The sequence below is a fragment of the Triturus cristatus genome, chromosome 10 (assembly GCF_964204655.1).
Source record: "Triturus cristatus chromosome 10, aTriCri1.1, whole genome shotgun sequence".
NCBI lineage: Eukaryota > Metazoa > Chordata > Amphibia > Caudata > Salamandridae > Triturus > Triturus cristatus.
The window spans coordinates 1,124,394,823-1,124,409,542 of record NC_140593.1 but is presented as its reverse complement, the minus strand read 5'-3'; the positions used below and the strand labels follow the sequence as shown (position 1 = coordinate 1,124,409,542).

Sequence of the window (14,720 nt, the reverse complement as noted above, 5' to 3'; positions counted from 1 at the left end):
GCTTGCCGCGTCTGTCCGGTTGCTTGCCCGTTGGCTAGCGGCCTCTGTGACGACACACCTTTAAATCTTCACTGCTGGTTTGGCTCCTCCAGACTGGCTCCCGCTTCTTTGCAAAAGAGAAGCACCCCAGACCTTCCTGGTCTGCACCAGAAGCAAGTCCTCCGTTCTTCGTGGGTTCTGCTTGCCAAGGCTTGGTGAGTCCTAGTTCGACTTCGACGCCGCCGACAGCAAGAGCCTTCGTGGGACAGCTCGCCTCCTGGTCCTGGTCGTCCTCGACGTCCCATGGTACCCGTGGCTGCAGCGACATGCTTCACCTGCAATCTTCACGACATCGCCTGGTTCCTTCCTGGTTCCACGTGGTCACTGGCTAGTGACCTTGACTCTGTCCCTTCTGCTTGCAGGTACCCTTCCTTCTTGATCCCGGCCTTGGGATCCACCGGACACTCTGCACTGACTGCCTGTCAGCAACTTTCCTTCAGGCATCCATAGAAGTCCACGACGAAACCCGACGCAAGTTCACACCTATGCACCCGCAGCCCGTGGGCTAGGTAACTTGGGTACTTCGGTGCTCACAAGGGTAGTGACTATCCTAGGGTCTAGTTTCCGAGTCTCGACTTTCTAGTTGCTCCAGAAGTGTCCTAAAACTGCTTATTTCAGAACTGTACTATTTCTATCGATTATACGCATTACGCGTGAGTGTTTCCACTCTGCACCTGCATCCCGTGGGCCTCCCACTTCCTAACTGTTGGTAGTGTAGTGTAGCCCCAGCGATTCCCTAGGCCTATTCTATTTCCGTGACAGTGGTCCTTATACCACTTCTTTAGTATATGGTTTGCGTGGCCCCTAGGGCCTAACTGTATTACTTACCTGTGTGACTTAATGTATGCTTGAATAAGACTGTGTTGTACTTACCTCGAATCTCATAAAGAGTGCTGAGGGTTTGACTAGAACAAATACACTTTATTTTATATATATATCTGTTGTGGTGTCCTTTCATTTGGTATTCAAGGGATTATATATGGTATCACAGCTGGCTTCACATGCCATTCAGAGTTTAGCCTAAGACTGCTCTTGTCCATGCTACCACTAGGATAGCTGGTCTATAAGGTTGACTTTACAACCAATCACCATAAGGGTTGTTTGGACTGATATAAGGTGTACACTAGAACTAGTGACATCATACATCAGGCCAACTTCTCACACATTTGTGCCCCTTATAATTTACATGATTATAACGCATTCCCTTTGTCATTGTTCATGAATGTATTATAATAATGTGATTTTATTTGTCACTACTGTGGCCCATTGCTAATGTTTAATTTATTCTCTTTCCTATACAATGGTGTATGAGCCTTGTTCTATGTATTGCGCGTTTGTGTAAATATTTTTTTAGTCCATAACTATGAACACTGTTCAATTGTCCACAGCGGAAAGCGGTATATTAACTTTTCCCCTTCCTTATCTTTAGTTTTTCTTTTCTTTTCCTGGTTCTTTTTTCCGATCCTTTCCCTGCTCGCGCACACCCCCTCACGTCATCTCTTAGCCCCTCCCCACCTTCCCTTTACTTCCTGGTTTCGCTCCTGCTCGTTTCCCTCACTCTGTTGGACCTGTGCTGATTTACACACCGTTTCTCTATTCAATAGGTATGTCCGCGTCCAGCCTTATCCCCCTTTATCTCTAAATTGGCCTCTGTTGGTCCTCTTTACTCCCCCCTTTTTTCGGTTTCTTCCAATTAGAAGTTCCGAAGCTCTGCGTTTCACTCGTACCCGGAATACGCCTCGATTCAGGTACAATTTCTCTTCTTTCCCCCCCCCCCCTCCCCTTTCCACCTCCCCCCCTCTCCTGTCCCTACTTGGCTTCCTTTGATTCTTTTAACCTCCCCCCTTTTGTTTTTTTCATATTAGTCCCCAAGCCCTGCGCTTTATTCGCATCTGGAATACGCCTCAATTCAGGTATATTTTAGTGATGGCTCCCTTCCTTCCCTTCACACTTTGTACATCCCGTCTCACCACCCCCTTAATTCTTACAGAATTCCAGCCCGCTTGAAGTCATCCCTGGATGTACGCTTCCACGCGTTCATTCAGATTGTTTAAATCACTCAGGTGAATACCTACCTTGTACATTTCCTGTCCATTCCTTGCTAACGTACACCATTAACGGTCCTTCTGACACCGGGGCTTGATGCTCTTTTGGTCTGTTTTTATTCATGTTTTAATCCATTTTTTCACTTGTTTACTACTAGCCTCCACTCGTTTATTAATTAGCCTCCTCTTTCTCTTGCTCACTTTGGCTCAATTGTTTCGGGCTACTTCTGTCAAAATATTTTTCCCTTTCTGGCTCTTAATCTCTCCCCTCCCGTTTCTTTCCTTTATATACAGCACTGTCTGAATTTCACAATCCGGTCCTGATGATGATCCCAAATCGTGGGGATCGAAACGCCGTCGACCTGTCAGCCTAATTGATGGCACCACCTTGTTATATGGTTCTATGAAATGGATAAAATTCAATTTCATTGTTATAATTGAGATTAGAACCGCCGACTGTATTATATTGTATATATTCACTTTCACTTCACCTTGCGCCGTCCCTTTGCTGACTTCACTTTGTCACTTGTGTCGCTGTCTTTATGTGTCACGTACACTTCCCAGCACCAAGTACAATTTTCGGATTGTTTTATGCGAATTGATTCTGCCTACAGTGCTGATATAACTGTAACTTTCTTCTTTGAAGATTGGTTTATACCCTAAATCCTCTTCCTTTTGTACAAATCGTATTTAATACAGGATTGCTTTTTGCTAAAAAACTTTTATTGTTTGAGAGTCTTCCTTCTTTGCTTGCAATGTTATTGACATGCACGTATAATTGCCTCTGAATGAGACCTGTTGAGATCTCTTGTTGTTTATTTACTCACTTACCCTAATCTCAACTGGGTTTATGGGTTTATGCTCCTGTAGTTTTTTACATGTAAGTTACATGAAGCACCGCCCTCATCCCGCACCGCAGCCTTGGCCTAGCGACGCTAGCACCATCGACTCCCGCTCGTCAGCCGACGACAGCCCTTCAACAACGACAACGCTGCTGCTTGCACCGTGACCTGCTAGCACCGTGGCGAGCACCGCCTTCATCTCACACCGCGACCCTGGACCCAGTAGAGTATTGTGGATTTTTACCGTATTTGGTCTGGGTTTAAAGTATATAAAAATATTGGCTATATTTCTAAACTGGTGTGGTGTCCTTTTGTAGTGCGTACACTGTATTACTGTTGGTTATGTGCACTTTACACACTGCCTCTAAGATAAGCCTGGCTGCTCGTGCCAAGCTACCAAGGGGGTGAGCAGGGGTTATTTCAGGAGTGTAGCTCCCTTATCCTGACTAGGAAGAAGGGTCCCTACTTAGATAAAGGTGCAAGCCCTTGCCAGCTAGAAACCCCCATTTCTAACAGCAACCTAAGTGAGAGTGGAGTACTGCGAGAAGGTCTCATAGTTACTGATCAGGTCCTAGGAAACAGATGAGTTTTCAATTTTTCCTGATACCAGGTAGTTATCGGTACACCTACAGTATAAAAAACAACCTAACATGGAGGTGGTGCTCATGCTCATTGCCCACTAAAGGTGAAGTCACAGTGCATCCTGTGCCTCAAAGGACTTCTTTGCAGAAAAACAACTTGCAGATGTCCGAGTCCAACATTAGATGGCAGTAGTATGGAGAGCACGTGAATCTACAGCACTACATGATACAAACAGATGCTTACAGGATAAGGAACATTTTTTTTTATGGTATTGGTGGGAGTGGTATTGGTATTGATATTGGCTGTGGTAGTGGTGTTAATAGCGGGATTGATTGCTTTATTGATGGTGGTGGTGAGTATGGTGGTGGTATTAGTGGAAGTGTTATTGGTGATAGTAATGGTGTCATTGTTGGTGTGCTACTCATGATTTTGGTGGCTGGGTATTGGTGGTTCTGATCAAGTATGCGCATACCAACATAAAAACACTGCATATACACTGGCACACTTAGGACATCATTAAAATCAAAAACAACAAGGTGATGGTTAGAATGCTTGAATTAATCGCAGCCACTGGCATCCCAATCGATCATTTTACACCCACCATACCACCTCAGTTCCGATTTGTCCATATGCAAATCAGTCTTGACCCCGTTCCTCATGTGAACAGTCCAGCCTGAACTGCCAGGACGTTTATGTGTTTCGCTAAGAGGGACCGGTATGCCCAGACGGGAGGCCCGTTCACACTGTGTCAACTGAACCAAGCTGTACCCGGCTGATAAACCTATAACTAGGACAAAACCGATCCTGGGTTGCTTGAGTTTCGGTTCAGGGAGGGCCTGGTTTGGCAGTTTGGGCTGGACTGTTCTGATTGAAGCAGGGTCAATACTGATTTGCATATGGTTGGGTCCTGTGTTAGGTGAAATGGTTTGCAACACAACAATGGATTGGGATGCGGCTTGAGCAATTACCAGTGGTTGATATTAATTTAAGCATTCCATCCATCACTTTTTTCTATATTTTAGTGTATCTCCCTAAGAGAGACAGGTATTCCCAGACATTGGTCCCATGCACACTAAGTTCCTGGAACCAAGCTGTACCAGGCTCACAAGCCCATAACTAGGGTGAAACTGCCCCTGGGTTGCTTGTGTTCTGGTTCAGGTAGGACCTGTCCTGCAGTACGGGCTGGACTATTCCCACGAGGAACATGGTCAAGACTGATTTGCATAGGGCTAGGTCCAAACTGAGGTGAGATGGTGGGCAAAAAGCGATGGTGCGGGATGCGGCCTGAGTAATTTCTAGTGGCTGAAATTGATTCAAGAATTCCATCCATCACCTTGTTGTTTTTGCATTTGGTGCCCTAAGTATGCTGGGTATGCCCAGACGTGGGTATGCCCAGACGTGGGTCATGGGCTCACTGTGCCACTGGAACCAAGCTATACCTGGTTGAAGAGCCAATAACAAGGGTGAAACTGGTCATTAGTTCCTTGTGTTTCAGTTCAGGGAGGACCTGACCTGGCAGTTTGGGCTGGACTGTGCCCATGATGAACAGAGTCAAGACTGGTTTGCAAATGATTTGGTCCAAACTGAGGTGGCATGATGGGTGAAAAACAATAGATTGGGATGTGGCCTGAGAGATTACCAGTGGCTTAGATTAATTCAAGCATTCCATCCATCACCTTCTTGTTTTTACATTTGATCTCCATTGGAGCAGGGTGCACACCAATCTGCTTCTGATTGGGATCTATCTGACCTTAAAGGCATTTCTGTTTTCTGTCTGAAATGGATCCTTGCAAATCCCGATAGCGGTATCTGTTTTATTTTTATTTACAGGGAATCAGGCCGACCAAGGGAAGCAGAGCACATTACATAGAAAACAAAAGGGTACTGTATTTTCTCAGTGTAAGAGCAGCTAGGGCAATAAAAATACAGGCAAAGGGAGTATATTTACTGGAAGGAAACAAAAGGCTTAGGGGTGGAGAATTGCCTTGTGCAATACAGGGAGAGAAATTGAGAAAGATTATATATATATATATATATATATATATATATATATATATATATATATATATATATATATATATACACATACAGTTTGCAACTTACAGAGCAACATTTAGAGGTAACAATGTCGGACCCAAAATTGAATGTTTCTTTATGTCCACCTGGATTAGGACAAATGCAAAAACAACAGTTGATGGACAGAATGCAGAACAATGTCACACATTCACCCCACTACAGAGATCTGGGCCTAAATCCATCGTTTTTTTACTCACCATGCCGTTCCAGTTTGAACCCAGCCATATGCAAATCAGTCTTGACCCTGTGCCTTATGGGAACAGTCCAGCCCGAACTGCCAAGCCAGGTTCTCCCTGGACTGGAAACAAGCATCCTAGGACCGGTTTCGGGGTTTCACCCCTCTTCAGCCAGGAAAACTTGATTCCAGTGGCATGGAGAGCACGGGACCCACGTCTGGGCATAACCTTCCCACTCGGGGTGACAAATGTAAAAACAACAGTTGATGGACAGAATGCAGAACAATGTCATACATTCACCCCAGTACAGAGATCTGGGCCTAAATCAATTGTTTTTGTGCTCACCATGCCGTTCCAGTTTAAACCCAGCCATATGCAAATCATTCTTGACCCTGTGAAACCCCGAAACCGGTCCTAGAATGCTTGTTTCCGGTCCAGGGAGGACCTGGCTTGGTAGTTCGGGCTGGACTGTTCCCATGAGGCACAGGGTCAAGACTGATTTGCATATGGCTGGGTCTAAACTGGGGTGGCATGGTGAGCAAAAGAATGATGTATTTAACCCAGATCTGTTGACTGGGGGAGAATGTTTTGATTTGTTCTTCATTCCGTCCATCAATTGTGTGTCTTTTGCTTTCTCGCCCTAAGTGCGCCAGGTATACCTAGACGTAGGTCCCGGGCTCACTGTGCCACTGGATTCACGCTATCCTGGCTGAAGAGGGGTGAAACCCCGAAACCGGTCCTAGAATGCTTGTTTCCGGTCCAGGGAGGACATGGCTTGGCAGTTCGTGCTGGACTGTTCCCATGAGGCACAGGGTCAAGACTGATTTGCATTTGGCCAGGTCTAAACTGGGGTGGCATGGTGAGCAAAATAATGATGGATTTAACCCAGATCTGTTGACTGGGGGAGAATGTTTTGATTTGTTCTTCATTCCGTCCATCAATTGTGTGTCTTTTGTTTTCACCTGGATTAGGAGCCATTTTGAGATTGAATTGCCCCAGTTACAACAGGAGAAGGACTGGAAGGGTGCGACTTTCACCTGTCCCTCTTAATCATCTCATTGGAGTGATTTGTCAGAATGGCAGGAGGAATGTCATTCCAGAACCTGGGACAGTTCCCTGAGAAAGCTTACATTAGGGGTCTTGTATTTTTTTAATGAAGGAGTTTCTAGTCTTAGAGAGTATACTCTTCTGAGCGAGTGGGGGCCCACTGAAATGACCAGTTTTCCGTTCAGGCAGAAAGTGGTTTCCCCATGCATAGCCTTGTGAACTATGCAGGCCAACTTGAAAGTGCTGTTTGCTTCAATGGGGAACCATTATGCCATGGGATGATATGCTTTGATCTCCGCGAGCTGCACACGAGTCTGGCTGCATTTTTGATGGCTTCCTTCCAGGGAGCTGGGTGAACTCTGGTAATGCCGGTCAATAGGGAGTTTGCATACTCTACTCTGCAGAGGACTAGTGATTCAATGACCATTTTGAGGCCTTCTGCTGGAATAAGAGATTTGATCACATTGAGGAGTCTAATTTAGTATTGAGCTTCTTTCGCTACTGCAGTACAACTGGTATGTGGTAACAAGCAGGATGCGTGGGCTTGTCTCCCCTGTGAAGCTGTGGGCTTGGGTTCCAGCTGTCTGACTGGCTGTGAATCATCTGCCTGGCTCTCTGAACAGGCAGGCCGACGCTCTTTGCATCATCTTCTCAATCACAAATGGCGCCCTCACCCAGAGTTGGTGCAGCCAATATTTTCGTTCTTGGGCAGTCCTCAGATCTATCTTGTTGCCACTGAGGAGAACACTCACTGCCAGCAGTTCTGCATCCTGCACTTACTACTGAAAAGAGCCCAGGAGACGTATTTTGCATTTGGTGAAATTTCTACCTCCACTACACATTTACCCCAACCCTTTGATTCCCTAGCTTCTGATGAAAGTGCTTTAGGAGAGTGCACACATGACTTTGGTCGCACCTGACTGACTGGAGAGGATGTAGCAATGTAGCTAATGCTTGCAGTCGGTAAACGGCAAGCAATAGCTACAGACCGTTGGAGACTTTTTAAACCATGTGAAGCCTTTGACTACAACACTAAACTATCCATGGAGAACTCCTTTACATTTGTTGACCTAAACACTAAGCCTTGAAAAAGCCCTAGGCAAACTATGCGGAACACAAGTACTACAAAAAAGCATATGCAGCATCAAGAATGTCACTCTGAGAAGTTCATGAACAAACTAAAGAACAAACTAATATACTACTTTCGGGTATATAGTGTTCTTTAAATGAAAGGAGAACTTTTTGAAATGCCCAGCAAATTTGAGTCATACATACAATATATTTTCCAGGGTAGCTTTCTAGTGCTATAAAACTTTCTTTTGAAATTGGACTTGGGACATAATACTGGGACTTACCAGCCCACTTTCTTCACAGACCTTTTTCATTGGGGCAACATGGAGACGGGCCAACCAACCAAATCCATGCTTGTACTGCATAACCTTGTGTTCTTTAACTCTCTTAAAACTTCAGGGACGATTCACAAAGGTAACTTTAAATAAACAAGAGTAAATCTACACTTGTAAAATTACAGTTTAGAGTAACTTTACTACTTTTGGCTATTTGCCATTTCTAAGTGTAAAATTACTCAAAAGTGCAGACCTTTATATCTCCACCCCCTAAAATAGGGGGTGTAGTCAGATACAACTGTAACATTACTTATAGTAGTGCTTTTACAGCTGTATTTTACATTCTCACACTTGGCGGAGACCTGTGTAAACGGGACTGAGCTGTCACTATGATTAAGTATAGGGAAAATAATGACAGTTTATTGAATTTTTTTATTTTATTTGTATGTTAAATGTAATGTTCAATAATTCTGTATTATATTTTAGATTATAGTATTATATAAGAAAAATGATTTTTTTAAATGTTACTGCAGCATCACCTACATTTTAAATTAATATTTAACAAATGTAAGTATATTCTATTCAATCTAAATTATTTTTTAAATATGGTTTAAAAAAGTTAAACCTGCCTCATAAAAAATGTTTATGTATTTTCATTATGTACTAAAAGTCATTCATAAAATTTATTTAATTTGATGAAATGTTAAAAAAATTAGTTTCATTTATTTTAAAATTGAAAAAAGTCATTACATTATTTTAAAACGAAATAATACATATTCATAATGTATATTTTATTTTTTAGCATTAATATAAATATATATATAAAAAAATTAGTCAATCAATTAATTTTATTTCCTATGGGTTTTATTTTAAGTCCCAACCTCCATTGTTTTGTGGGAAGGTACCAGTGGTTAGCCACATGCTGCTCTGCTACTATAGAAGTGCAGTTCATGAATAGCAATGGTTATTCTGTTTTGTGGATGGGTGTCTGTCCCTCACACAAAACCCTGCGTAGCCCTCACTTAATTTCTTTTTACTTCTCCCCAAACCCCTCTCCTTCAGTTGTAAGTATTTCCCTTTTTTCAAGGGACCCCCTCCCCAGTCCTTCATTTATTTGCAAAAGGTAAACCTATGTGTGTAGAGATCCTTGCAGTCGAGGTGGATATCTCTGCACATAAAAAATAGGGGAGGCATAGACCTCTGCATGTAGGTTTGTATATGGTATTTTGTAGTACATTATCAGTACTATTGTAGTATTACTAAACATAGCAAAAATGCAGTTTGGGAATAGGCCTCGTAATTTCTGATTCTCACCCCTAACACTACTAATCGCATTAAAAACGCATTGTACTCTTCAATCATACACTATGGGCCCGATTTCGATCTCGCTTGTAAAGCCCTCCGTACAACTCGGATCCGTAGGGCTTTACGAGCGAATCGTGCACCTGGTGTCCGAGCAAGCAAGTACGATGCATTCACTTGCTTACAGACTTGTTTCGCTCGGACTCCCATTGAACTCTATGGGAGCCTGTATACTGGACGTGTGTACAGGCTTCCATAGCAAAAAGGGGTGAGTGGGGGAAAGCGTACACCCTGTCGCGGGCACCACATGGTGCCCACCACACTGTGCATGTATGGGAAGGGGGACCCATGGGTACCCCCACGGGTCTGAATCGGAGGGCTCCAGATGATGGGGGGCCTGCTATGGGCCCCAAAAGAACGATTCCGGCAGCTTTTTTGACCCGGACAAATACCGAATCGTGAAGGCTGTCAGAATCGTGCATCGTACCTGCTTGCTGGGAAACAGAGTCCATTGAGCTGTACGAAGCATCTGTGTACGAGTCGTATGGATGTGATCGGGTTGGGAAACAATTCGGTCGGCGCGTACACGATCTTTGCATCGTACTTGGTCGTTCGGACCTGTGTACGATTCGGTCGGAAAAAAGGGCTACGAATCGGATCCGTAAATGCCAAATTCGATTCGTAGACCTTCCAAGCGAGATCGGAATCGACCCCTATGTGTTAACCTCAACATTGTGTGTGTGATTAATCCACCCAACTCATTATGGGCTAGATATATGAAAGTTAGGAATAGCGATTTCCTAATTGCAATTTTGTGCGAATCGCAATTAGGAGATCGCTGTTCCTAATGTCTAAAAAAGTCTTGAGTTTCATTAGCGATTGATAGTGGGTCGCAAATAGATCTTCATCATGAATATTATTGAGGTAGGTCACGATTTGTGACCCACTACTGTTCGCTGCCATCACAGAGATGTTGGCCTGCTGGAAGCAGACCACCATGCCTATGATTGCTTTTAAATAAAGCAATCAAGTTTTTTTTTTAAACGCAGCCTGTTTTCCTTAAAGGAAAACGGGATGCATCTACAAAAAAATAAAACTTTGAAGTTTAATTTTTTATAGAGTATCCTGTGGTCCCTTGGACCACTACCTGCTCTTAAAAGATATGTTGTCAACCATTTTCAAAGGTTAGGGGTTCCCTTGGGGACCCTTTCTCATTTGTGAATGGCTAACCATCAACTTTCAATTGACAGTAAATTGTGAATGTTTTATGACCGCATTTAGGTCGCAAAACATTTGTACATACCATTCCAATTCGGTATTAAGAATAAACGCCCTCAACACGCCCCTTCCAAATACAGAATCGCACAACCCAAATTGCGATTCGGTAACAAGTTACCGAATTTCAAATTGGGCTTTGTACATCACAAAAAGCATTTTTACAGTGGCAAACAGTCTGCTTCGCAGTATTGGGCCGTTTGCAAACGCAAAAATGCTTTGCACACGTAACCCTGTATTCCTTTCTATGAGATATGTATTACGTTGGAAATTTCTGTTTATGCAACAATGTAAAAATCCAAGAATTCTCGCTTTACTGGATCCTACAATGTTTGTGTTTGGCAAGACATTTGAAGGAAGTTCTTTCCATATTCAAATCTCGTCCCTGTGGAACCCTCTACCCCCAGATTTGAGAATTAAAAAAGATTTAATCAAATTCAGGAAGGCACTGAACCCTCACCTCATCTTCAAAGCCTATGGTTATCCTTCTTGCTACAGCTATGTGCGGTTTATGGATTACCCTCTATAGGGAACGCTTGCTCTCTTGATGGTCAGGCACTTAATATTGCCCACATACTAAGTCTTAGGCACTGTACCTCAGTTTACCATTTAGTTTAACCAATCTATTGGCTGACTTGTCCCTTTTGAGTGTCCCTGTTATTTCTCTGTTCCTTGACTTCCCACCCTGTGCGTCTTGAGGCCCTGTAAAGTGGTATGCAGAACTTTACAAAACTAAAAATAAATTGCACTCTACGTTCACTCATTATCCGACTGGTGTGGGGTGGAAAAAGGCCCTGCGTTCGCTGGTCCATTCTGACCCTGCCATATGATAGAGGGGGCTTTAACGTTCCAGATTTACAATTGTACTATTTGGTTGCGCAGTGCCGCTATGCACATACTTGGTTCCACCCTGACGCCCGTATCCCATTTTTGAAACCGGAGGCTGACCTAGTTCTCCCTAACAAACTGCGTGAGGTGCTGCCGGGTGGTTTTCCGCGGGACAGACGTGACATTCATACGGTGTCCACGACTACTTGGAAAAAGCTGAGGAAGCGTACGGGTGCCACACTTCTGTACTCCTCTGAATTACCATTACCCAATGCTAGATGGTTTCCGATTACGGGAGAGGGCACAATACGGCGTACGTTAGATGCCTCGGACATAGTGAAGGTGGGCGACCTGTTCCCTGGGGGTCATGTTCTTTCCCTAGATGAAGACGACAGATTCTCTGACTGCAATTTCCTGACCCGCTTCAACATGTCCAGAATGATGTCCGCATTGCGCGCGACGTTTCCCACGTATCCGGTGGAACCAGATTCATTCCCCCCACTTACTTTGATCCTGGAAAACACAAGCGGCGCTCGCCAAATTTCCAAATTGTACAAGACCTGCTCTCAGATGCTCCCTGTAGATGACTCCAAGCTTCGACTGGAATGGGAAACAGACACGGGATGGGCAATTTCAGATAAACAATGGGCGAAGTGCTGTGAAGCTACCAGGGACATCTCAATCAACAGCCGACATAAGTTATTACATTTTAAATTCCTTTGCCGTGCCTATTTTACACCTGCCATGGCCCATAAGATTGATTCTTCCAAGCCACACAATTGTTTAAAATGCGCTTCCCCACATGCTGACTTACTGCATCTGGCCTGGTCATGTCCTCGACTACAGACCTATTGGACAGCAGTGCATGAGTCACTGGGGACAATTATTGGTATCCCACTTGTCCCCCTCCCCGAAATTGCCCTCTTGGGTTATACAGTCCAGATTCCCAAGAAAGTTAGGAAGTTGGCCTCCCTTGGGCTACTGTTAGCAAAGAGGGAAGTGGCCATTCACTGGGGCAGAAAGACGGCCCCCAAACTGCAGGATTGGCTGACTAGCCTGACATGCTGCAACACTAATGTGGAGATATATGCCAGCCTCCTGCCATCGACATCATGCCCCAGAGACATCTGGGGTCCACTGAGAGCACATCTAGACCCAGCCAAACAGATTTCCAACTCACAGGCAGGCAGTGGCATTGTGCCTGAGGGGGTAGGCTGAAGGTGGGTCCCAATGTCGCACAGCTACCCGGCGTGGCGTTGCGGGACCACGGGGTGAGGTAGTGGCACAGAGCGATTGCAAGACATGGACAGCCTTCAGTGCACCAACTTGGATTGGGGTCGCGGGAAGGGGTAGCCAGGGAGGGTCGTGGACTGGTGTCGGCTGAGTGTTACCATTCTACTGGCTGATATGATGTCCACTATTGCGCTACAACTGTCAGCAACGTTTTGATTTGATTGTGACGACTTTATATGCAATGCGAATCTTTTCCTTTATTTGAAAATAAAGTGTTAAAAAAATGTTTTATCTATATATCTGTGTAGTAACCTCCCAGTGTGGTGCCCTTTATTCATTACTATGATTACTACTATTGCACAACATTGTTTTAAAACTTATATTCTGTATTTACAAGGTATTTGGGATGCTCAAGCTCACTGTATCTAATATTTTTTTCTTGTAAATCAGGTTTATTCATAGTTTACAGCGCTCTGCAGTCTGTGGAGGCCAAGTTTAAAATATAATAGTGTAACCATGTCTGGAATCATAAAGTTTGCTTTACTGGCAATGATCTTGTCATTTTACATTAATGAATTGTAATGTTTTTCTGTGCAGATATTGGTTCAGAAAGATTCACTTTTAGTTTTACAATTAGAGATTCACCATCTTACTTTGTAAATGCCTCCTCATGGGGCAGGGAGGACTACATAAAGTCACTTTCAGAAAGCTTCAGAGTCGGTGACTGGGGTAAGTTGTGGTATGTGTCTCATAGTATCATTTGTGCATAGGATTCTTATATTTGTCAAATTTCATATTAGAGATATTGCATGTTCTCTTACCAGTCTATTATACCCACATGTTTGTAACCTAATATTTAACAATTGTATTTCATGTCTTTCTCTAGACAAGTCCTAGGTTCTTGCCGAATGCTTTTTTTTTTACACAGTTTTAGCTTTACTCAATGCATTTTACATACAATATACATATATAAACGACATTAAAAATGATGAAACAGGAGTGGGTAGATCCTGGTCGGGCATGGTGGCCACAATCCTTTGGGTCTTCTACCTGGGCTCGGTTCTTTCATATGCCTGTGTACCCCAAGGGCAACCTAAGTTCTGCAGGACCCACACCAAAGAGGAAGGCCCTCAGTTGTGAATCAATTGGCGGTGGTGGCGCCAGATTTGCCTAGGACCCTCATCTTCTGGATGCCATTTTCAGAGGCTGTAGAATGGCAACAATCTGCACCTTTGGCCTCAGCAGATTTTCCATCTGATTTGGTAGAGTCCTCAGGACATGAGGAGCCTAGTGGGGAGAGAAGGACTGTGGTGTTTGTGTCTAACTGGGGCTTTTGGGGGCACTGGATAGTGAATAAACATGCTAGAGGGGTGATGGTTAGGAATTAACAAGGTCACATACACTATAACATTAAGACTTCCCTCCCACTCTTAGGGGATTGACGCTCATCGCTCGTTGCGCTTACATTGGAGTGGAGGATATGCGGCTTGAGTGGTGTGTGTTTAAATGAATGATCCCTTCCAATTCCCATTATTCGGACTCGGTTTAAAATGCTCAACTTAGATTCCAGCAACAAAAAGAAACCACTCCCCTCAACCTCTATACCGTCAATAATCGCCCAGTGTCACATAATCTATGACACATAATACAACACAGCATCTCTTAGTATATATTTATTATTCACATATCTATGCCATCTCCTGTTTAACCTTCTGTTCATTACATAGAAGACAAATATCTCATTGTCAAAATAAATGTACAAAACTCATCATACAGATGCACTCCAACATATGTGAAACGCCCTTAGTAGACTTGAATACTAAATTACTGATCTGTGTCCCGCTGTGTGTTCGAGAGACATGCCAAAACAAAAGGAGAGAGAAAAGCTTCTGCAAGGATAAAGTTTCGCAAAAGTGAAGAGGAAGATTC

The 14,720-nt window shown here is 43.8% G+C and overlaps 1 protein-coding gene across 1 annotated transcript in view; it reads left to right on the top strand.

Annotated features, from left to right (window-relative positions):
* MEIOB (meiosis specific with OB-fold) overlaps nt 1-14,720 on the top strand; it is an 877,351-nt gene that overhangs the window by 90,780 nt on the left and 771,851 nt on the right. The window contains exon 4 of the mRNA XM_085629370.1: nt 13,389-13,520. Coding sequence (XP_085485496.1) covers nt 13,389-13,520 — 132 coding nt within the window. The remainder of the gene's footprint in view (nt 1-13,388; nt 13,521-14,720) is intronic.